Source organism: Eubalaena glacialis, chromosome 8 (genome assembly GCF_028564815.1).
Source record: "Eubalaena glacialis isolate mEubGla1 chromosome 8, mEubGla1.1.hap2.+ XY, whole genome shotgun sequence".
NCBI lineage: Eukaryota > Metazoa > Chordata > Mammalia > Artiodactyla > Balaenidae > Eubalaena > Eubalaena glacialis.
The window spans coordinates 106280338-106304483 of record NC_083723.1 but is presented as its reverse complement, the minus strand read 5'-3'; the positions used below and the strand labels follow the sequence as shown (position 1 = coordinate 106304483).

The window sequence follows — 24146 nt, the reverse complement described above, 5'->3', positions numbered from 1 at the left end:
CTATGAGGTAGGAACCATTATTATCTTTTCCATTTTTATAGATGATAAAATAGAAGTGGTGAGAGGTTTAAATAATTTGTTGAAGGTTTCCTAAAAAGAACCTTGCCAAGCTAGGGTTCAATCCCAGGCAGTCTGGCTCCAGAGCCTGCACTCACAGCCACTGCCCTTCGGGCCTCTCTAAAGCCTCAGTTACCTCATCTGTACAATGGCGATAATTCCAGTGTTGGCATCATAGAGATGTTGTGAGGATTAAACAGATACCACGTGTGAAGTACTTTGCTCAAGAGCTGTAAGCCCCATTTGTTGATCTTCTACTACATTTTGCCTAGCATATATATGATACTTTATGTTGAACCCTCTGAGATATTATTAATTCCATTTTATAGGTAAGGAACTAGAAGCTAAAAATCATCTGTCAAGTAAATGACATACAGCTAAGTTCAAACTCAGGACTACCCAGCTCACAATTGATTTTGAATCACCATGCTATAGTATTGGTACAGTATTATCACAGTAAGAGTCTATCCATTAACAGGGTTTAATCATATTACTATTATGATTTAGTATTATTAAACATTATTAACAAGGAAAACATGTGACACTGAGCCAGACCTCTCAGACATTTCATAAAGTCAAAAGTTCAGAACTGCTGGCACTCACGTGACATAGATGCCAATTCTCGGGGCATGTAGCCATCTGTGCCCATCTGGTGCCATACTCCTGTAGCAAAATGATACCTCCAAAGCTCCCTGAAGAGAGGATAGTCTTCATTATCTGGCCCTCCTGATTCATCATAATCTGGGTTATAACCTCCAAACACATATAGATTGGTATTATCTGCCACACAACGATGTCCGCTTCGTGCTGGTGGAGGTCTGTGGCCTAGGAGAGAAGAGGACAGTTTTCCACAGATGACCCAGCAGATTAAAAGCACAAACAAAATTTGGCAACAAACATTTTATCTTTAAAAGGAAATCAGGGAAAATTTATAATGTGGATGTACTTTTTATTTACTCAGGTTATTTTATACATTCACACATACTACTTAGGATTTTAAGGAGCTAGTCTCCATTTCTATTTCATAGGACTATTTTCAGATTTTGATAACTGTAAAAAGATTTTTCCCAAGGGAGGCAAAATAACATCATAAACTTGAGAAAATGGCTGGTAACTTGGAGTTTTCAAGAAAAGAAGGAGGAGGGGTTTAATAATCCAAAAGCTAAAAGGACAGATTTTCTATTTTCTTAGAGGAGAAAAAAACACAGGCCAACGAAATTAAACTGAAAATATTAGAGAACTACATAAATATAATCACAAATGTGAATGAGTCATGTATAAATAAAAATATACATACATAAAACCTGTGATTTTTCCACAATATATAATTGTACACTTAAAAAGAAAACTGGCTTTCAAAGAGTTATAGCAAAGTCTGGAATTTAAATACCACTCCAGACATTATGGTAGTTAACAAAGAATATCCCTGTATTTATCTCAAAGAGCATCTTTCATCCTATTAAGAGCTTTACTGAGAAAAGCTATTTCAGGCAATTTCCTGCTGGTCCAGTGGTTAGGACTTGGTGCTTCCAATGCTGGGGCCCCGGGTTCGATCCCTGGTCGGGCAACTAAAGATCCCACAAGCTGCACAGCCAAAAGAAAAGAAAAAAAAAAGCTATTTCTACAATTTGTATTTGCAAGCTTTCTGAAGTTTAAATTATGTCAACTAGTTTACTAAAAGTTACTTCAAGATTATTTTAGAGTAAAAAACCCCAAAATTTATATTACTTCTATTATCCTTACAATTTTTACACCAGTCTACACAAACCCTTACATAGCTACAGAACCAAAGATGCTTAAATACACACTGGACAGAATAAGGTACTATGGTCGTCTGTTATCCTACAGATTTATCTACCTTCATATATTAGGAATAGATACTAGTATAATATTAATATTTATGACAATGCTGGACACCTAATAAACATTTGTTATATAAACATTTATTACCAGCCTAATATAGGCCTCACATATTTATATTTTTAAATCAAAATCCCACTTCCTATGGTATGCTTTTAAACAAGAACTGAAAAGAAATTGCACAGAGCTAGAAAAACTAAAAACCAAACGAACAAACCACAAATCACCCAATCACTCAAGTCCAACCTGTTGGTCCTGAGAATCTTTGATGGCTCCTTAGTGCTCAAGCTTGAAGCCCTCAAACAGCAATTCAGAGCCTTTCCTGATCCCTCACACTCCTGCCTGTTTAAGTCTGTCTCTCTGCTTAGAAAGCCGAGTCCTTCCCTTAGCTCTTGGCCTGGTCTACCTAGTGTTCAATGCCTGGAAGTTCCCTGGTGGCCTAGTGGTTAGGATTCTGGGCTTTAACTGCCATGGCCTGGGTTCAATCCCTGGTCAGGAAGCTGAGATCCTGCAAGCTGTGCAGTGCGGCCAAGAAAAGAAAAAACCTACAGCCCTTACAATTCAGTACCATACCACTCAAATAATAGGACAGACATGGACAATTAATAAGATGATTACACCATAACTATGTAAATACATAATAAATATAATTTTAGGCAAACTATAATCACTTAGGAAATTTACTCACACGCTGTGATTTACCTCAAGTGAACTCAATTTCTCTTTCTAAAAATCTTGAAACACAGAAAATGTGGTGTGGAAAAAAGAGCAATAACTTCTACAAATATCTAGATTTGAATCCAGGTTCCTTCTTACTGCTTCCTTGAGCAAGTCACTGACCCTCACTGAGTCTCAGCTTCTTCATTTGTATGAATGGATTATTATTCCTGTACTTTACAGATTTATTATACTTGCTATTATGTTAAAATGTTTATTGGTTAATAATATATGTATCTTCCCAGGAGGCTATAAGCTATTTGAGGGAAGAGGAATTATTTGCATTCACCTTTCTATTACCAAACCTAAGGCACACAGAAAACACTGAACAAATTTACAAATTTAATTTTTCTCTACTCATTTTGTTAATATTTATTTTTCTTCTCCAAATAATTGTAAGTTTCTAAAGGGCAAAAATCATGTATAGCAATTAGCCTGCATCACCCACAACACCTAAAACAGTTAGAGATATATAACAGACACTAGAAGTTTCACTGATACTAACTTCAGGTCAAAGTTAACAGTAACAGGGATGATCAAAACAGTGTAGAGCTCTCAGTGGACTTTGATATTGTGCTTAAGAGAGATACAATTTTGGGGACAGGGGTTGGATTATGCAATGGTCTTCTCAAAACACAAATGCTTCTAAGAATTAGCAAGACAAATTTTAAGAAAAAAACTTAACAGAGTTGCTATGGTCAACAGACAGGAACTCTAAGAATCTCTATAATGTCATTTGCTTTATTACCTGGAGCCAAAAGATACTTTTTGAAACTGCTTTTGGGCAAATATGAAAAGACATACAGTATATTCCAGGATTTTCTCTAAATGACTGTACAACGGAGAAGACATTCCATTCTAAGTTTACTGCCAACTATTTTTGAGACAAATGTAACTCACATGGATTAAAGGTTGAGGAGTCAATGAAAGATGATTTTATATTTACCCACTCATTCATTCATTCATTAAGCCAAAAATATTACTGGACGCCTGCTACATACCAGGTACTGTACTAGTTGCTGAGGATACAATGGTAAGACCATTACTCTTTCTGTCCTCTGGAGCTTACAGTCTAGTCCTGTGCTGTCCAACACAGTGGCCACTAGCCACATATGACTCCTGAGCATCTGAAATAATGCTGGTTCAAACTGAGCTATGCTTTAAATGTAAAATACCCCCTGGATTTCAAACACTTAGTATCCAAAAATAAATGTAAAGTTACTAATTTTTATATCTGAATATAGGTTGAAATGACATTTTTGATCTCGAGTCAAATAAAAATTAAGATTAATGTCACCTATTTTTTACTTTTTTCACGTGGCTACTAGAAAATTTAAAGTTTTGTGACTCACGTAATATGTCTATCAAAAGCGCTTGTCTAGCTCAATTGCTGGCTTCTGTAAATAATGCCATTATCTATGCAAATTAAACTGCTGGGTAAAGAGCATCTGATCAACGTTTGATAAATATTAAACATCCTGTCAAGAAGTCTTATAGCTAGGAGTGAAGAGGTAACTATTCTTTCTCTTTAGTCAGTAACTAAAGATTTCTTTGTACATATTTATAGCCCAAGAGTGACTAACATATTAGAAAGCCATATTTTATTTTGAATAAATCATGGGGAGTTATCAGGGTTAATGTCATGGAGACTACACATTAATTTTCATTATGAAGAATATAGCATGGGCTCCTCAACCTTGACCAAAACTTAACTGGGTTTTAGATTCTTAAAGTAGTTCTCTGAATCTTGTCCCAAATTCTCCATGTGCAAACCCCACTTTCCTAAAAAGTATTTGCTACTAATAAAATCAGCCACAGAATTAGGTTACCTGATTGAGGAACTCCAATTAGAAAATGCAGAAGTCAAAAATTAAAACTGAACCTGTATGCAGAGGTGAACTCAATACCCAGAAGGGAACATGCAGCTGAGGGAGTATGTACCTGTGGTAACTGAGCCATCTTTTTGCTTCAGTGTGCCCATCATGTCACAATGATGAGCACACTTGCTCTTTACCCCAGGGAGTAAGCCAGAGCTTACTGTAACCAGGGACATGGGCTTTAGTTTGCAGCCCAAAGGAAGAAAGAAGCTAGCTGTCAGAGATAAGGCAATGATGAGGTTGTGCCAATGTTATTACCGTTAACAAATAATTTGGTAACAAAGCTTTCTTTACGTAGATTTATATGCAAATGTCTAAAAATTTCTGGAAACAGAATTTCTGGGGTCAAAGGAATATACACTTAAAACTGACACAGATAGGGGACTTCCCCGGTGGCGCAGCGGTTAAGAATCTGCCTGCCAATGCAGGGGACACGGGTTCGATCCCTGGTCCAGGAAGATCCCACATGCCGCGGAGCAACTAAGCCCGTGCGCCACAACGACTGAGCCTGCGCTCTAGGGCCCACGTGCTGCAACTACTGAGCCCACGCGCCTAGAGCCCGTGCTCTGCAACAAGGGAAGCCACCGCAATGAGAAACCTTTGCACCACAACGAAGAGTGGCCCCCGCTCACCGCAACTAGAGAAAGCCCGTGCGCAGCAATGAAGACCCAACGCAGACCCCCCCCCCAAAATTGTTATAGATATAATACTGTTATAGACCCATATTGCTTTCCGAAAAGACTGCAACAATTTATACCCCCAGCAATAGTGTACAGTAGTGCCTATTCCTTTATGCCCTCTTCAACCTTTTTAGTTTGTGCCAATCTGATGGGTGTCAGGTTACTTTGTATTTCTCTGATTTTTACTAGTTCACGTATTTATTGGCCCATTTGTATTTCTTCTTTGGGGAATTGCCTGATCATATCCCCTGTCCACTTTCCTATCTATTGTGTTGTCTTCTCACAGATTTGTAGAAATTATTTATTTATTCTATTTCTTTCTTCCAGCCTGCTATTGGGCTTTTAATTTTGTTTATGGTACCTTATACTATATGGAAGTTTTTGTGTAATTGAATCTCTCAATCTTTTCTTTTAAGGCTCCTTTGCAACAACAACAAAAGGCTCATTTGCTTTACATCTCATTTAGCTCTGCATCATTATAAAATTACTATTCTTATTTATTTCTAACAATTTTTTAGTTTTGATTTTTAATATTCAGAACCTGAATACATTCAGAACATACTTTTGTGTATTTTATGAGGTACGGCTCTAATATTTCCTGCAAAATGGATAGGCTACTGTCCCTAAACCCCTTATGGAAAGTCATCCCTTCTACACTGAACTGAAATGCCATCTTTATCGTATACTAAATTGACATGTTCTACAGTAGAATTAGTAAAATCCCAATATCCAGGTCTAATCACCTTGGACACAAAATCTATTGCTCTTTAAGAACGCACACAATCAAGACACATCACACAATCTTAAATGCGAAAGCTTGCAAATAAAGTAGCATATAACATTTTTGCTTAATAAGCCTATCACAAGATGTAGCCACCTCTAGATGTGCTATCAAACATTTGTGATAAGGCCATTGTAAAAAAAAAAAAAAATTAAAACCTTTATTGCTAAAAGTATTAACTAGTTACAAATATCATACAGCCTAAATGATAAATTCAGTTTAACTTAACTGGTCCTTTCTTTCCAAATATAAAGCCCAGCATTACCTCTACCTGAGAAGACACATCTTCTATTGTACACCTGGAAGCCTGGACAAGGAAGCCAGGGAAGACTGGGCCAGCTGGTTCCCATCCCTGACTGGTACGCAGACCGTTTTACTACTCCCAGAGCCCAAGCTGCTCAGGCAAAGGCCATCCATCCACAGCAGCACACAATATTCTTGGTTATGTAAGCATCTCCTACCACAGAGACTCCATACACTGTATGAGATTCATATATAAAGATCTGGCTTCTTAGGGCAGAGTAATCTTAAGTCTAAGTTGGCAGCAGTAAAAGAAACTTGCTTTGACAGACTTTGGTGTTACCATGAGTTAGTTTCAAGTGCTGAGCAAAGCATACTTGAGACAGCTGTCACTACATATGGGGCTGGGCTTCTGGGCTCTGTTCAGTCCCACTGTTTATTTATTGATTCCTGTACCATTACCACACCGTTTTAATTACAACAGCTCTGAAGTATCTATCAACATCTAGTAGGGCAAATTCCCCTTTGTTACTCTTTTACAAAAACGTCTTAGCTATTTTTCCCCATTTACTCTTCCATTGGGTTTTAGAATCAGTTTGTTAAAATCTGTTAAGAGGCCCCTTGGGCAGACACCATCTTATCCAGGTGATCAAAGTTAACATCACCAGTAATGGGACAAATCAACATCATGTGCAGTGAAATGAACACAGCATTACTTCCGCAGTATTCCAGCCAAAAATGTATAAGCTGAACGTAATCATGAAAAAACACAAGACAAACCCAAACTAAAAGAAATTCTACAATATGACTAGTCCCTACTGTTCAAAAATATCAAGGCTAAAGATACATAAGAACTGAATGCAACACATGATTCCGGGACTTTATTATGGACATTATTGGAATAATTGGCAAAATCTGAAATGAGGTCTGTAAATCTGATGATAATGTTAATTTAATCCATTATTTATAGTGTTAATAGTGTTAATTTCTCAATTTTGGTACTTGCTCTGCAGTTACATAAGAGAATATCTGTTCTCCAGGAACAAACACCAAAATATTTAGGGGTAAAGGAGCATAGTGTCTGCCGCTTAATCTCAAGTGGTTCAAACAGAAAAACAATATGTATATGCATATGTATTACAGATAGCGAGGGGAGAAAGGGAAGAGGAGAGGAGAGGAGAGAGAGAGGGAGCAGGATAAAGCAAATGTGATCAAATGTTAACATCTGGGGGACCTGGGTGAATACAGGACAATTTTTTTACCATTCTTGTAACTTCTCTGTAAGTCTGAAATTATGTCAGACTAAAATTTAAAACTAAATTTTAAGCAAGTCCCTTGAGGATTTTACTTGAGATGACCCATGAAGGAATATAGTCTCTAGCCATTTATCCTCATCTTTTTGATATCATCAGTATAGTTTCATTATTTTCTTCTTGTTTTTTATTCCTAAGTACCTTATCATTTTCTATATAATTGTGAATAGATATCTCTTTTATTTTTTAATTGCTTATTGTTAATATACAGGAAAGTAATTTATCTTTGCAAGTTTAAATTTTATCCAGCCAATTTTCTAAACTCTAATATTAGTTATCATTAGTTAATTATCTTGAATTTTACATTAAGACAATCATATCATCCTGTTATTAAAGACAACTTTCAGCTCTTTCTTTCCAATATATGTACCTTTTATTTTTTTCTTCATTGTATTGGCTGAAACCTCCAGAACAAGGTTGAATAGTGGAGATGATAATGGGCATTTTTGTCTTGTTTTTTACATTTTTAATGAGGATATTGGTAATGTTTCACTATTATATATGATATTTGCTATTGGTTTCTTGTAGATAGTCTATCAGTAAAATAAAATTTCTTTCATTCCTGGATGCCTACAAATTTTTTTCTTAACCAGGAATGGTTTAAAATAAAGTCTTTATTAAAACGTATGTATAGAGAAGTACATGTATCATAAGAGTATAGCTTGATGCATTTTAATAAAATGAACACACTGAGTATCAAATTTTATTAAATGCTTTTGGTAACAGAAAAATCAAACTGTTTCTTTTAACCTTTTAAAGTACTAAATACATTCCACAGATAAACCCAATTTGATCTTAATTTCTATTTTTATTTAGATTTATCCCTGCCATCATATATATATATTTTTTTAACCATTCTTTCTTATTATTTCATTTTCCCACTTTTCTAATTTTACTGAAATAATCAAGCTTTCTTTTTTCCTTTCCTTTTTCCCTAGGGAGATCTACATACTATTACCCCTAATATTTTTTAAAAACCCATAAATTTGTATTTCTCTAACAACAGTAAGAGTAAACCACGTCTGGAAAGAAATTTGGCTATTAACAGTGGTTACTTCTGGAAAGGGGAATAAGGTGAGGAGTAAAGATGCGAAATGGGACCTTGCTTTTTTAATTTAACCTCTTTTATTATGAAATATAACACATGTATAGGAACATACATAATTTTAAATGTATAGTTTAATAAATTATCAGAAAGGTAACATGTCATCATCATCCAGGTCAAAAAATAGAATACTGCCAGCACACAGATGCCCTCTTACCTGCCCCTTTTGATCACAACCCTCTCCATCCCACTGCCTTCACTTCCAGAGGAAACCTATTTCCTGATTTTTATGGTAATCATAAAACCTGCTTTCTTTTAATAGCTTTATTATACCTAAGTATGCATCCTTAAACAATATTGTTTATTTGGGCCTAGTTTTGAAGTGTATTTGTATAGAATGATATAGTATGTTTCCTTTATGGGATCTTTCATTCAAAATCATGTTTCTGAGATTCATCCACGTTGCTGGGGTTAGAGGCAGTCTGTCCATTTCCATTGCCAAATAGTATTTCTTTGTATGAATATATACCACAATTTATCCAGTCTATGTTGCGTGAATGGACATTTGGGTTGTTCAAATTAGTGGCTCTTAATGCTGCTATAAACGTTTTTGTACATGTTTTCAGGTGTACAGGGGCCCATATTTGTTGGCTATAAATGTAGAAATGGAATTTCTGAGTCATAATGTATGGAAATCTTTACCTTTACTAGATAAAGGCCAAACTGGTTACAAAATATTTAGTATTAGTATCATCAGTCTTTTTAATTTAGCAATTCCTGTGAGTTTGTAGACCTAGCTCACTGTGGTTTTAACATGCATCTATCTCATTACTAATGAGGTTGAGCACCTTTTCATGTTTGTTGGCCAACTGGATTGATCCTTTTGGGAAGTGCCTGCTCAAGCCTTTTATACATTCTTGTACTGAGATGTCTTTTTCTTATTGATTTATACAAATTTGTTATATATGCTTAAGATAAGGACGTTCATTTTTCACCCTATATATTTCCATATTATTTGAATTTTAATAAGCATATATTACACCTAGAAATTCTAAAATGAAAAATTAAAAGATCTTTAGCAGAGTTTTACTTTCTTCCTATCCCCAGTTTGTTTAAATCATCTGAAATGTTAGTTACAGAATGTTATATATATATACATACACACACATACACATATACTAGATTTACATTATTCTTCTATATATTTAGAAAACTTTTCTTATCAATTATACCAGGCTTCACAGTCCCTGTATTTAGACACAACTCTAAGTTTTTCTGCTTTTTTTGTACACTACTGCTTCTTGTGCCCAAACCTTCCTCTTTCTTGGATTTGTTTTTCATTTTACTGGGAACACCTCTTCAAGTAATTTTCTCAAAAAGGGTGTGTTCATAAACTTTCAGAGTTCTTATTTATTTTGACCTCCATTTAAACATTTAAATATTAGTGAGGCTGGGTACAGTTCTGTGTTCAAAATAATTTTCCCTCAGAACACTGAAGGCACTTATCTTCTAGCAAACTATGTTGCAGGTGAGCAATCTCAGTCTTGAGTCTTTCTATGTAGCCTGTTTTCTATCTCTGGAATCATAGGTACTTCAGTAATGTACAGATAGATGCTTTTTGCTTTTACATTTTTCTAGCTTGTTCCTTGGTGGGCCCTTTATACTTGAAAACTCGAGAGTCTTTCTTCAGCATAGGGAAATATTCTTTATTTCTTTATTTTCTCTCTTCCACTGTCTTTCCTTATGTAACTCTATAAAATGGATACTGGATCACTTAGATCTACCCTCAAAGTATAATTTTCCTCATGTACTTTCTCTTTTTTGTCCTCTTGCTTTACGGTCTGTAAATCTCCTCTACTTTATTTTTGTAAAATTTGGTCTTAAGCCTGTGTATCATTTAATCCTCCAACTGCATCTTTATCTCAGCAAGTTTCAATATGGAACTAATTCCTTAACCATTCCTTTTTTTTGCACGGCAGTTGTCTTTTTATTTGTGGACCCAATTCTCTCTTGACTCTGACGAAACCTGCTGTGATCAGAACAAGTTTAGTTTCCCTCAAATGTCTGGTAAGCCTTGATCACTGATTCATATTAATAAATGAAGGACTACATTGATTAGTATTCTAAGAGATAATGAATTTCCTCCACAGTTGTATTACTCTGTCTCCAAACCTCCAAATGGGAGATGTGTTTGATTATGGGTGTCTGCAGGTAAGTGGTACACTCACAGACAGGTTTCTCTTCAGAAGTGGAGAAAAAGCAGTTTTTCTAAAATAAGGAAGGCTGCATTTTGCTAGCATGGTCATTTAACGTACATCAGTCCTCGGTGGAGTTTGCTTTCTTCTCCTCCCCCTATTCCACCCTCCTCATCCAATCTATTGTGGAGGTCCATTACCTAAAGCTCTGCTTTGTGCGCACACTCTTTCCAATCCCAGTCCATGAAAGCACTGCCTGTTCAACACCCCCTAAACAAATCCGCTACTTTGCTTGAAGAGCTGTTCTTAGAGCTTTATCTTAGAACTAATGCCATTGCCAGGGAGGGAGGGAGAGAAGTAGGAGAAATGACAGTTCTGAAGGCAGTCCCTTAATTATTTGCCCTGATGTTCCATCTTCCCCCTACCTGCTCCCTCCTCCTACACTTGCTGATTCTAGGCTTGAGTTTCAGGAAAGGAGCTCTTTAAGAAATTAACTGATTTCCAGCATGCAGCAGGAGTACCTATTTGGGGTTGCATTTTATTCTGTTCTGGTTTCTCAATCATTAGAATTCCAACTGCTTTCTGTTACCCTGAAATTCCTCAAATTTTCTGGTATTATAACAATAGCAAGAATGACAGCAGCTAACATTAAGTCAACATTGGCTAAACAGACTGTCAGTATAAATATTTGTTATCCTGGTCTTTAGCTAGTTGACAAGCTAGAGTTAAGGCAATTAATTTGGCTTGTTATGCTGACTTTGTTTCTGATAAATAAAAGTTTTCAATTACGGAAAAAAACACATTGGCTAGACGTAAAAACTCTTCTAAGTGCTTTGCACATATTACCTCTCGATACTCACAACAAACCTAGGAGGTTGGTACTATTATCATCATCCTAATTTTACAGATGAGGAAACTGAGGCAAAAAAAAAAAAAAAAGAACAAGCAACTTGTCTAAAGTCACACAGTTGGTAAATGGCACAGCCTGGATTCAGACATAGGTAATCTGGCTTCAAAGCCTCCCTTTTCTGTTTTTCAATATAATTATGATTCATTCTTTTTTGTAGGTCTGCTTTGTCATTTTCAGTAATAAGTGAGAAGTATGGGAGGGTAAATGGGTGTAATTGGTCTATCATTTTGTAATGAAAACACACTGTTTTCACTATACTGATATTGTTTTCACACCACTTATAATGGGTAGCAACATCTTTTAGAGAATATGCAGGATCTAGCGAAGGAATCTAGCGACAGAAAATGAGCCCTATGAAACTGTTTAATCAGAATCAAAAGAGATAATGTGTAGGAGTCCCAAAATGAGAGGCTTGAAAGTGGCAATTTCAAAAGTATAGATAAGTTGTTTTAAAAATCTAAGTAAACACTAAATAGCATTTTCGTATTCTCAGCAACTTATTAGTTTACTGTCACCACCACCAGAGAGAAGTTGAGAATGTACTAAAATTTTAGTCCCATCCTATTCCCTGACAGCAGCCTTACAAATAATTCAGTTCAACTCAAATACATATGATATACCTACTACATGCACTGTGCTACAAACTGGAGATAAATAAATGAAAGGCACTGTTCCACTGTCCCTGCCCTTACAGAGCTTACAGTCTATGGCAGGCAGGAACAAGTAAACAAATGACTATAATTCAGTGTGGTAAGTGTTATGATACAGGCAGATACACAGAGGGTGCAATCAAAACAAAGAGACAAGCCTTCTAAGGAGGTTTCTCTAGAAATAACTCATAGACTGAGTGTTCAAGGATATGCTATTATTGGCTTGGGGAGATTAAACTGAATTTATCATTTTTTCCCTCAATCTGCTCTTCCATCCATCTATATAATACCTGGTAAAGAGAAAATGGTCCACACAGAAAGCTGGAAGCTTTCTTGACTTTTCCCTCCTCTTGAATTGGTCATCAAGTCTCATCTAATTCCACCTCCTTATATTTCAAATCAATTACCTACTCTCTATTCCTACTAAATATAACTACCTCAGTTGCAGCCTCTATCATTTCTCACCTTGATAACTCTAATAACCCTAACTGGTCTTCCAATTAAATCTCTTCATTAATTAAATAAACTGATCCTAAAAACTCCCCTTGGGTGGTGCTCCACTTGATCTGGGCCCTCTCCAGCTTCTTCTTTCCACACTCTTTCCCACTCTGCCGAACTTCCTACAGTTCTCTGAAAGACCGTGCTCTGTTTTGCCTAACTGCCTTTATTTAAGCTGTTTGGTCCTTGTGGTTTGAGATGTTCCAACCTTCCCCTGTTAACACATACTCAGACTACTCAATACATTTCTTCTGAAAAGTCATCCTGATGGCTACTTATCTTCCCCTGTCCTTCCCACATGCTGAGTCAGGTACCTCTTCTGTGTGCTCCTATACCACACTACCTCATCAGGACACTTATCACAAAGAATTACACTCAAATTATTCTGTAATTGTTTCTTTACTGGATTCTCTATAATCTAGATGATTGAACTAGCACAAAGCCTGTTACACAGGAGGCAATCAAAAAATACTGAAAGAATGAAAGCGTGAACGAACGAACGAACGAGGTTAGTTAAGTCTGTGAAATCTGATGAGATAACCAAAGGAGATAATGGAGAGGACAGAACGTTGGAGCAATACCCATCTTTAGTGAGTAGGAAGAAAGAAGCCAGTAAAGGAAACAGAATGAACAATCAAAGAGGCAGGAAGAAAACATCTCAGATTGTACAGCAAAGTATAACCCAAAAGAAGAGAAAACTTTAAGAAGGTACAGGTGGTCAACAGATCAGACATTACAAACAGGTCAAAGAAGGTGAGGACTAAGACAAGGCCACTGATTCAGAAGCGGTCACTGGTGATCTTGCTGTTGCTAATGCTGAGTTTACTCCCGCCTCACTCTTCTCAGCACTGTCAGAGACCATCTTCCTCAGCAATTTTTGGAGGCAATTTAGGGCTTATGAAAATAACCAAAGATATGAAACTTACCTGTGCTAATCTCTTTTTTCCATGATTAAAATATTGAAAAACAGAGAATATAAAGAAAATAAAATCCCACCATCCAGATATAATGTTATTTCACTATTTCCTTTGTTTTTTATGTTTATATTTGTACAAAACTGGTATTATACTGAATTTTACATCCTAATTAAACAATTTCTTAATTATACTTAAATTTAGTCAGCCCCCAAGTTAGCCTTCTCATTGTAAATCAAAAAATTAGCATTCTAATTTTTAAATAGAAAAAAGAAAAAACTTTATCAAATTAGATGTACTGCTTGGCTACGTGTGCACAATGGTTTTTTTGTCACATAACACTAAAATTACCTATTAGTTTCTATCAATAAAATTATTTATGCTAAAAGGTAGCATAGCAGGAATTCCCTGGCGGTCTAGTGGTTAGTACTTGGTCTCTTCACTTCCATGGCCCGGGTTCAATCCCTGGTCAGGGAACTAAGATCCCACAAGCCACACGGCGCGGTCAAATGATAAAATAAAATAAAATAAAATGAAATAAAATAAAAGGTAGCATAGCACCCTAAGTATCTTATCTTGACCCATTTAGGCTAGATTTTATTTTTTTCACGATCTGGACCTTGGCCGCTAAAAATAGGTTAGGCACTAGATATAGAAACATCTTTAGCAGCTGCAGGTCTTTTTTCTAGTCTTTTCGTTTTTTTTTAAAATAATCTCTTCAGTCAAAATTAGATACACTGGCTTATAAATAATAAGGTCTAAACTATAACATTAAAAACGCTTGTCTGACAATTTATTATATCTAGAAAAATAGTATGAACCAGAGTGTTCAACCCTCTTCTGAGATTTTCTTTTTTCAGTAGGGAGTATGTTTTACTAGAAGAAGTAAAAAATAGAAAGAATGAAACATTTCTAAAAGTAAGAATTACTAGGTCAAAGGATGTGAACATTTTCAAGGCTTTTGATACATATTGCCAAATTAAATCCAGAAAGGCTGTGTCAAATTTACACTTCCTCCAATATATGAGCTTCATTTCCCCATACCCTTGCAACACTGAGTATTCTTATTTTTAGTCTTTGCCAATCTAATAGGTAAAAATGATAACATTATTTTAATTATGTTTATAACAATAGTGAAAATAAACATTTGTTCATATTTATTGATCTTTCTTTTTTACAAATTGATTATTCATGTTCTTTTACCTATTTTTCTAGTGGGTATTTGTTTTTAAACTATTGATTTACAAGAGCTCTTTATATATTCATGATATTAACCATTTGTTACAAATATTTCCCCCTTTTATCTTTTTATTTATGGTTTCTGACATGAGGTTTTTAGTTTTATAGTCACATAAATTTTATTTATTTCTTAAAATCATATTTAGAAAATTATTTCCCATACCCCATATTTTATAAATTTTTCAAAGTTCTTTTTAATATGTTTACAGTGGAATAATACTGACATCAACGAGATGATTTATTTCTACCACCTAATACACATTAAGTGATTCTAACTTCCTAAAACTTATAATTACAATTCCAACAGTGGTCACTATGAAACACAGGTTTAAAATTAAATTATAGATTTTCTTTCATCCAATTTTAGCTGTTTAGACAATTTTTAAAAACCAGAGTTTTGAGTTTAGAAAATTCATTCAAAGTTCCCTTTAACCCATATGAAGCACAGATCTCTTGCTAGTTATCACCCACCTCTCAAAAACCTGTTAGGGATCCTTATGATGGGACAGGACTGAATGAAGCGCCTCCTAACTGGGTCCCATCGTATTTTCTTCTTACCTGTTACCACAATTATCAGCAATAAGTCAGACACATACAACACATGGTAAATAATACATAGTAACTGTAGTTATAAAGACAGAAAAACAGGAAACAAAACAATACTTGAATACAGAAAGAAGTGATGTAAAGTAGTATTTAACCCTGTTTTGGAAGTCAAAACAAAATTTAATTAATATATAAGCAGTGATGAAGGTTTTCAACTCATCCCCAAAAGAATAAGAACAATTATGTGCACCATTTTTCGGAATTCTGGTTCAACAGACATGCATTCAATAATCACCAATGCCATCTTGTGGCAAAAATTCACCAGGAGCTTTATAAACAGATTAGAAACGATGACATTTTTACAAGTCGGTGAATGTTAAAAAGGGAGCTCTGACTAAAATTAATTTGGCATAACGTAGGCTCCTGTTCTCTTCCAGGTTTGGTATTCTTTTATCAGTTATATGGTTAAGAGGATAAAGCAATGGGCACCATTCTTTAAATATGAAATAAGCTGATCGTGCTATAATTAAAATTTTGTGGTAGCAACCAAGTAAAACAAACATTTAATATCGTGACACTTCCACTGTGGGGGGAGAAAAAAAAGGAAATTCCTCTGCCTTCACAGGAAGCAAATTAACTGCACAATAACCCCAATTAAAACTTGTTTTCTTATAACATAGAAGAAAAATGCAAAGCATAGTAGAAGTGTTAAATGGGATAATTTTGTCTCTTCCCAAAGGTTTGATAGCTCCCAAAGACAGCTCTTACAAGCAATAAAAACAATTAACACCGGTACAGAATTTAAAGTTTACAAAGAGCTTCTACAAGTATTATCTCATTTGATCCTCACAACAACCCTGTATGGATTCAACAGTCATTTCATTAAGCACCTGCTATGCTTTGAGCCCTAGACTAGGCTCCACAGTAGCCAAAGGAGGATATGACTCCTAGCCTCAAGAACTCATGGTCTTGTGAGGAAGGCAGATGCCTAAACTAATAATTACATTACAGTGAAGTAATTGCTATAACAGGGGCTATAAAAACACTTTGAGGAAGATATTATCATCTTAATTTTACAAGTAAGGAAGCTAAAAAAAAATTAAGTGACTTAATGCCAAAGCCAGGAGTCAAGCCTGGGCAGTTTGACTCTAACACCTGCCTTCTTTCTACTATACCACACTTAACCTGTCTCAGATTCCTTGGAAAGCATATATAGTTTTTGGTTTTGGCAATTGGAAATATCTGAGATGTTCATCAGCAAGGTCTGGTCTGTTTACTATAGCACTTGTACATAGAGATACATAAATTCAGTGTAATGAAATAGCATTACCTGCACATGTATACTTAATATTGTGGCGGAGACAGACTTGTGAGCAAGGGAAAGAATTATTTTGCAGAAGGGTTGCAAAAGGGTTTATCTATTAATCCTCCAAGTCTTTTAAATCAGTAGTTCCCAAATGCTGGTCTACAGACCACTGGTGGGCTAAGGTGACGATTCACCAGTCCAACACAAAATGAGAAAAATATGGACAAGCCAATGAGTTTTTTAAAATGCTAAAATGTTCCATTTAAAAGTCTGTCCTTTTTTCAGAAATTAGAAACTTTTGTTATTAAATCTTCTTTTAAGAGATGAAGGTGATAGAATATGGTACTTGATTTTGTTTTTTAATATACTTTCTTGGAAAAATAAAAAATTTGCAAGCCTATGTGTATCCCCAAAATATACATATATTTAAATTTATAGGTTTATGGCATCCAAAGACTGGAGAAGCACAGCTTTAAATCAATACAATATTTGTCGATCACTCATAAGTCCAACATTGTCCACCACACTATCAAAGGATACATAGGATGTATAAGAAACTTCCCTTGCCCTCAAGAAGTTTATATTCTAATTAGGGAGACAAGACAAACACATAAAACAATTAGATAGCAATACAAGACAGAATATAACAAGTGATTAGCTTAAAATTTGACATTTTTATGTATCAAAAGCATTAAAATGTACATACCCTTTGACCCAGCTATTCCACTTCTAGGAATTTATTCCTAAAGAAATAATCATAGATGCATGGAAAGATGTATGGACAAAGATACACACTACGATATTATTTATAATGGCAGAAAATTAGAAACACTTTCAGTGTCCAATGATAGGGAGATGGTTAAGTATGCTAAATAAACATATTTAAATATATTCATATTCTACGCACCACTAAAAAAAGTACATACAAGAATATTTACTAACATGAGAAAACATTCACAATATATTGCAAATGAAAGGTGCAAGGTACAAAATAGTAGCAGCGCATGATACCATATCAACAAAGAAAAAAGTATATATTCATGAAAAATACAGGCAGGATGTACATCAAATTTTAATTGTGGATATCTTTGGGCAGTTATTATGAGTGATTTTGTTTTTTTCTCCTTAGTGCTGGTGTTTATTTTCCAAGCTTTCTCATTGAGTAGGCATTACTTTTGGACTGGAAAAAAAAACAATACCATATTACTTTAATTTTTTTTGAAGCTATGATAAGAAAATACTGTAAAGAAACATACCAAGGTATTAACAATGGTTATGATTCAGGTTGAGGATTATCACCCCTTTTATATTATCCAAAAATTCTAAGATATATATTGTTTTATAATGGAAAAATATAAAACAAATTTAGATAACAGTGAGGGAGTAATACTGAAAATTACTGAACCAAAGTTGTAATCAAAAATCCTTTTTGATGTTTTCTCAGAGCTCTGTCAAACATCTTTGGCCTACTTTTCTCTCAGCAACCAACGTTAAGTCTGTCACAGGCATAGGCTAATGTTGACTCTACAGAGGTTATTCACGCAAAGTAGGCACTAACTTCAGAATCCATGTTTTCTTCCTTCAGCCAAAGAGCAGAAAAAAAAGAGAAACCAGCAACATAGCATATATATGCCTCTCCAATTTCATGTAAATATATTCCTGAAGTTTTGTTCTTGAAGCTTTAATTTTTATATATTTGAATGCCAATGTTCATTTGTGATTGCTTATACTCTTCAAAACCATAATTTTTTCAATCATTTCATCAATATTTTATTTTTTGCTAGCTTTTCAATTTTTCCTTTTTATTTATTTCACTATAAATATGACATAGTCATTGACAGTCAAGATGGGAGGCTGAGCACACTGCAAGCAAGCTCCCCTCTCCCCAAAGCCCCACAAGTAACACAAAAGCCATTTAAAAAAAAAAAAAAACTATAATCAAAAGAAAGCAAGAAATGGTCTTAGTCAATCACTGAAAGATGTAAGGCTGACAGAATCAGCTTAAAGAAGGAAACCACAGTGCTATACACCCAGAGCAGAGGGCTACTGCAAGTGATCTGAACAGCCCTCAGAGTAAACTAAGCCCACAGGTGGAAGACAGCAGAAAGAACTGAAATAATTTATAGAATTTACAGCATAACTGGTTAGGGGGTGGCATGGAAGTTACAAAGCAGGTCAACCTCTCCCACCATCTACCATTTTGGTTCAAGCATTATAGAATAGAGGTACATAATTTGCTCCTAGATGGGAACAGTGGCATCAAACAAGAAAGGCGTCACTCCCCAGGTAGGAACAATGAGTATAAACCCTTGGATCAGAAAGACAGGACAGAGCCCTGGGTGGATATTAAATCCCAGGAAAAAGAGGGGACAGACACTAAAGAAGTCTGGCAATTGGTACACTCTATCTCATTGCACATTCCATCTCTACCCACAGTCAGTGGAGACCTGCTGCAATAAACATATGTAACATTCACAGGAAGGCTAACAAGGACTCTCAAATAAAGGTGAATGACCACAAAACCAAGACTCAAACATGAAAAAGTTATTAATGTGACAAGCAGAACTCACACCCAAAGAAAGAGAGTTGACAAATTAAATAGAATAAAACCTTAGATTAGGTACAATTACTGTCCTGAGATATGCAAGATGATAATACATTTATTTTAAAAGAAATAAATTGGAACTCTTAGAAGTTAAATTTTGATCATTTAAATAAAAAAACTAATTAAGGACTGAAAAAAATAAGGAACAAATTAAATTAGTAATCTAACAAATGGAGCCAAGAAATTCACCAGAATATAGTATAGAAGGAAAAAGAGGTGGGAAGCATTTTAAGAAGTTAAGATATAAAAGGGGATTGAGCAATTACTATCAAAACGCCACCTGCCTTTTTTGTAGAAACGGACAAGCTAATCTGAAACTTCATGCAGAAACACAAGGAAACCAGAAAACCAAAACAATCTTGAAAAAGAACTAAATTGGAAGACTCACATTTCCTGGTGTCAAAACTTACTAAAAAGATAACAGTATTCAAAACTGTAGTCCTGACATAAGGATAGACATGTATATTAATGGGACAGAAATTGAAGGGTCTACAAGTAAACCCATGTATCTATGGTCAATTGATTTTTTTTTAACATCTTTATTGGAGTATAATTGCTTTACAATGGTGTGTTAGCTTCTGCTTTATAACATAGTGAATCAGCTATTCATATACATATATCCCCATAGAATAGACTTATGGTCAATTGATTTTTGACAAGGGTGACAAGATTACTCAACGGGGAAAGCATAGTCTTTTCAACAGATGGCCCTGGGACAACTAGATATACTTTTAAACCTAGAATTCTATATCTACTCAAACTCTCAGTCAATTGTGGGAGTGAAATTAAGACTTTCTTTTTTTTTTTGGCCATGCTACATGGCTTGCAGGATCTTAGTTCCCCGACCAGGGATCAAATCTGTGCCCCCTGCAGTGGAAGTGCAGAGTCCTAATCACTGGATGGCCAGGGAATTCCCAAGACATTTTTGAATGTACAAGGACACAAAATTTTTGCTTCCCTCAGAGTTCTAGTGAACAAATTACTCAAAGATATACATCTGGAATTTAAAAAAATAATCCAAGAATAATAATCAAGGTATAAGAAAAGAGTAAGCAGAGAAATCAGTAAAGTAAGTTTAAATAAGTGCTGACTGGAAAACAAAACAAAACACAAAAGCTTATTAACATTCAAAACCGTAATCTCAGTGATACCGACAGGAATAATTATGAGGGTAAGAAGAAGGGCTGGAGAAGGGAAAGCAGGTGAATGGTAAAGTCCTTGTCTTGTTCAGAAGAAAGATACAGAAGGTGATTAATACAGATACTGATAGAAAATATAAATTTAAGTATTATGTAAAAAATTTAAGATGGCTTCACTCCAAACATTTAAAGAAGACACAAATGCTTTCAGAGAATAGAGAAACGCATTTATGAAACTAGTAGAACCCTGATATCAAAATCTGATAAAGACATTAAAGATCACTACAGGTCAACATCCTTTATAAACATAGGCACAGAAATTCTAAACAAAATATTATCAAATCAAAGTTACATAAAAAGAATAATACATCATGGCCAAGTGAAATTTGTTCCAAAAATGTGAGGCTGATATAACATTCAAAAATCAGTATAATTCACCACAAAAACAGAATGAAGAGAAAAACTATGCAATCATCTCAATAAATGCAGAAAAAGCATTTGATAAAATTCAACACCAAGCCAACTGGGGGAAAAAAGAAACCTTTTTTTACGTACAAAACCTTGTACGTAAATGTTCATAGAGGGACTTGCCTGGTGGCGCAGTGGTTAAGAATCCGCCTGCCAGTGCAGGGGACACAGGTTCGAGCCCTGGTCCGGGAAGATTCCACATGCCGCAGAGCACCTAAGCCCGTGCGCCACAACTACTGAGCCCGCGAGCCACAATTACTGAGCCCGTGTGCCACAACTACTGAAGCCTGTGCGCCCAGAGCCCGTGCTCCACAAGAGAAGCCACAGCAATGAGAAGCCTACGCACCGCAACAAAGAGTAGCCCCCACTCACCGCAACTAGAGAAAGACCGCGTGCAGCAACGAAGACACAACACATCCAAAAATAAATAAATTAATTTTTTAAAAAAGATTAAAAAAATAATAAATAAATAAATAAATAAATAAATGTTCATAGAAAGTTCATTCATAATAGCCAAAACCTGGCAACAACCTTCCAATGAATCAGAATGGGTAAATGAACTGTGGTTCATCCATACCATGGCAGACTACTCAGTTATCAATGAACTAACAATTGATGGGGGCAATAACTTGAATGGCTCTCAAGGGAATTATGCTGAATAAAGAAAGCCAATGTCAAAAGGTTACATGATTCCACTTATATAACATTATTGAAATCACAAAATTATAGAGATGGAAAACAGATTAGTGGTTGCCAGGGGCTTGCCAGGGGGAGGTGGCTGTGCCTAAACAAGGGCACATGAGGGGCCCTTGTAAATGGGTCTGTTCCATAACTTGTCTAGGTGGCCATGCAAATCTATACATGTCATAAAATTACACAGAACTCAATACAAACACATGCACAGACACACACACAAATTAATGCATGTAAAACTAATGAAATCTGAGTAAAGTAAGTTGATGGTATCAATGTCAATTTCCTGGTTGTGTTACTGTGCAGTAGTAACAAGATATTATCATCTGGGAAACTGGATGAAGGGTGTATGAATCTCTCTGTATTATTTCTTACAATTGCATTATAAATCTACAATACCTCAAAGTGAAAAGTATGAAAAATTAAATAAATAAAAACCAAAATGCAGAGAAAAAAAAACCTGACTATGTTGATACGGGGCAGATTGCATTCAAAATGATATATCTGAAACAATTATGAATATTTTAACAATTAGAACTATTGATAGAGAACATGATCTAAGAATTCTGGTTTAGGTGATATGGTCCTATTGCATTATACAATTCAGTATCTATAAAGAATTTCAAAAGAGAAGCAAATTAACACTGTATTCAGAATCACTGCACGGTTGTGCAGACTGCTTACTGCACGAGAGCTCCATGCCAAGTGGCTAAATGGGGACTAAAATCCAGCCTGCACTCTGCTGCCCAATGTACTCACAGAACTATGTCTACATGCACCATGGCACACTTTGGGCTGGCAGTGACCAACTTGTTAAGTGAATGACTTTCTTTTAAACATAAGAGAAATAACATTTATTGAGTATCTATTCCTAGCACTTATATACACTCATTTTAAAATTTCTGCCTTTGCCTTTCAAAATAAGATCTGAACCCATATCTTAGTTCTGCTGTGCTGCTCGGGTATAGAGTATTCCTCAGGAGGCTTCGGTTCTGTCTCAAATCCTTTTTGAAACAAAGTGGTGTATAAATTAATACAAACCAAAATATGAATTACAGTGCAATATTGTACTGTGTTATGGTTTAATTAGTCATGGCATTATATATATGTATGTTTATGTGTGTGAAAACAGCTGCATTCCTTAATAAAAATACTGTTCTAAGAACTCATTTAAATCCTCACCACAACTCTTAGATAAAATTATGATCCCCAATTTACAGATGAGAAAACTAAGACATAGAGAGATTAAGTAATTTGACCAAGGTCACTTAGCTAAGTAAGCAAGTAAAAACTCTGGGATTCAAACCCATGCAGTCTGGATCCAAATCACTCTTAACCACTCACAATAATGCTCATAGTCACAATTCAGTTTGGGACCTGAAAAAGTATGTCTAACAGAGGCACTTGATAAATACTTGTTAAATGAATGAATACTATGGCAGTAATTCTCAACCAAAGGTACACTCTCCCAGCTCCCTAAAGAAGTTGCTCTCCTCTCCCAAGATTCTGGTATTATTCTCCATTATACAGTCATCCCTTGGTATCCACTGGGGATTGGTTCCAGGACCCCCGAGGATACCAAAATCCGAGGATGCTCAAGTCCCTTCTTCTAAAACATAGCTAAGTGTTTCCATACAACCTACTCGCACATCCTCCAGTATACTTTAAATCCTCGCTAGATTACTTATAATACCTAATACAATGTAAATGCTATGTAAGTGTTGTAAATACAATGTAAATGGTCTGTAAATAACTGCTGGAGTGCAGCAAATTCAATTTTTGCTATTTGGAACTTTTATTTTCCCCAAATATTTTTGATCCGAGGTTGGCTGAATCCATGAATACGGAACCCGCCGATACAAAGAGCCAAAGGTATCATTATACTGCCACTTAATTAAGAATACAAACCAGGGCTTCCCTGGTGGCGCAGTGGTTGAGAATCTGCCTGCCAATGCAGGGGACACGGGTTCGAGCCCTGGTCTGCGAGGATCCCACATGCCGCGGAGCAACTGGGCCCATGAGCCACTACTGAGCCTGCGCGTCTGGAGCCTGTGCTCGGCAACAAGAGAGGCTGCGATAGTGAGAGGCCCGCGCACCGCGATGAAGAGTGGCCCTCGCTTGCCGCAACTAGAGAAAGCCCTCGCGCGGAAACGAAGACCCAACACAGCCAAAAATAAATACAAAAATAAATTAAAAAAAAAAAAAAAAAGAATAAAAACCAGGGACTTCCCTGGTGGCACAGTGGATAGGACTCCACGCTCCCAATGCAGGGGCCCCGGGTTCGATCCCTGGTCAGGGAACTAGATCCCACATGCATGCCACAACTAAGAGTTTGCATGCTATAAGGAGCCTGTGTGCTGTGACTAAGGAGCTGGTGAGCTGCAACTAAGGAGCTGACAAGCCTCAACTAAGG

General features: G+C 35.8%; 1 protein-coding gene across 3 annotated transcripts in view; it reads right to left on the bottom strand.

The window, feature by feature from the left end:
• The window catches only part of KLHDC10 (kelch domain containing 10), a 57358-nt gene that overhangs the window by 14311 nt on the left and 18901 nt on the right, over positions 1-24146 (bottom strand). For 2 of the 3 annotated variants that reach the window (XM_061198718.1, XM_061198719.1), the window contains exon 2: positions 661-882. In XM_061198718.1, the coding sequence (XP_061054701.1) occupies positions 661-882 (222 nt within the window). Of the gene's footprint in view, positions 1-660; positions 883-15447; positions 15535-24146 lie in introns of all 3 variants that reach the window. The other variant, XM_061198717.1, reaches the window with a different exon arrangement.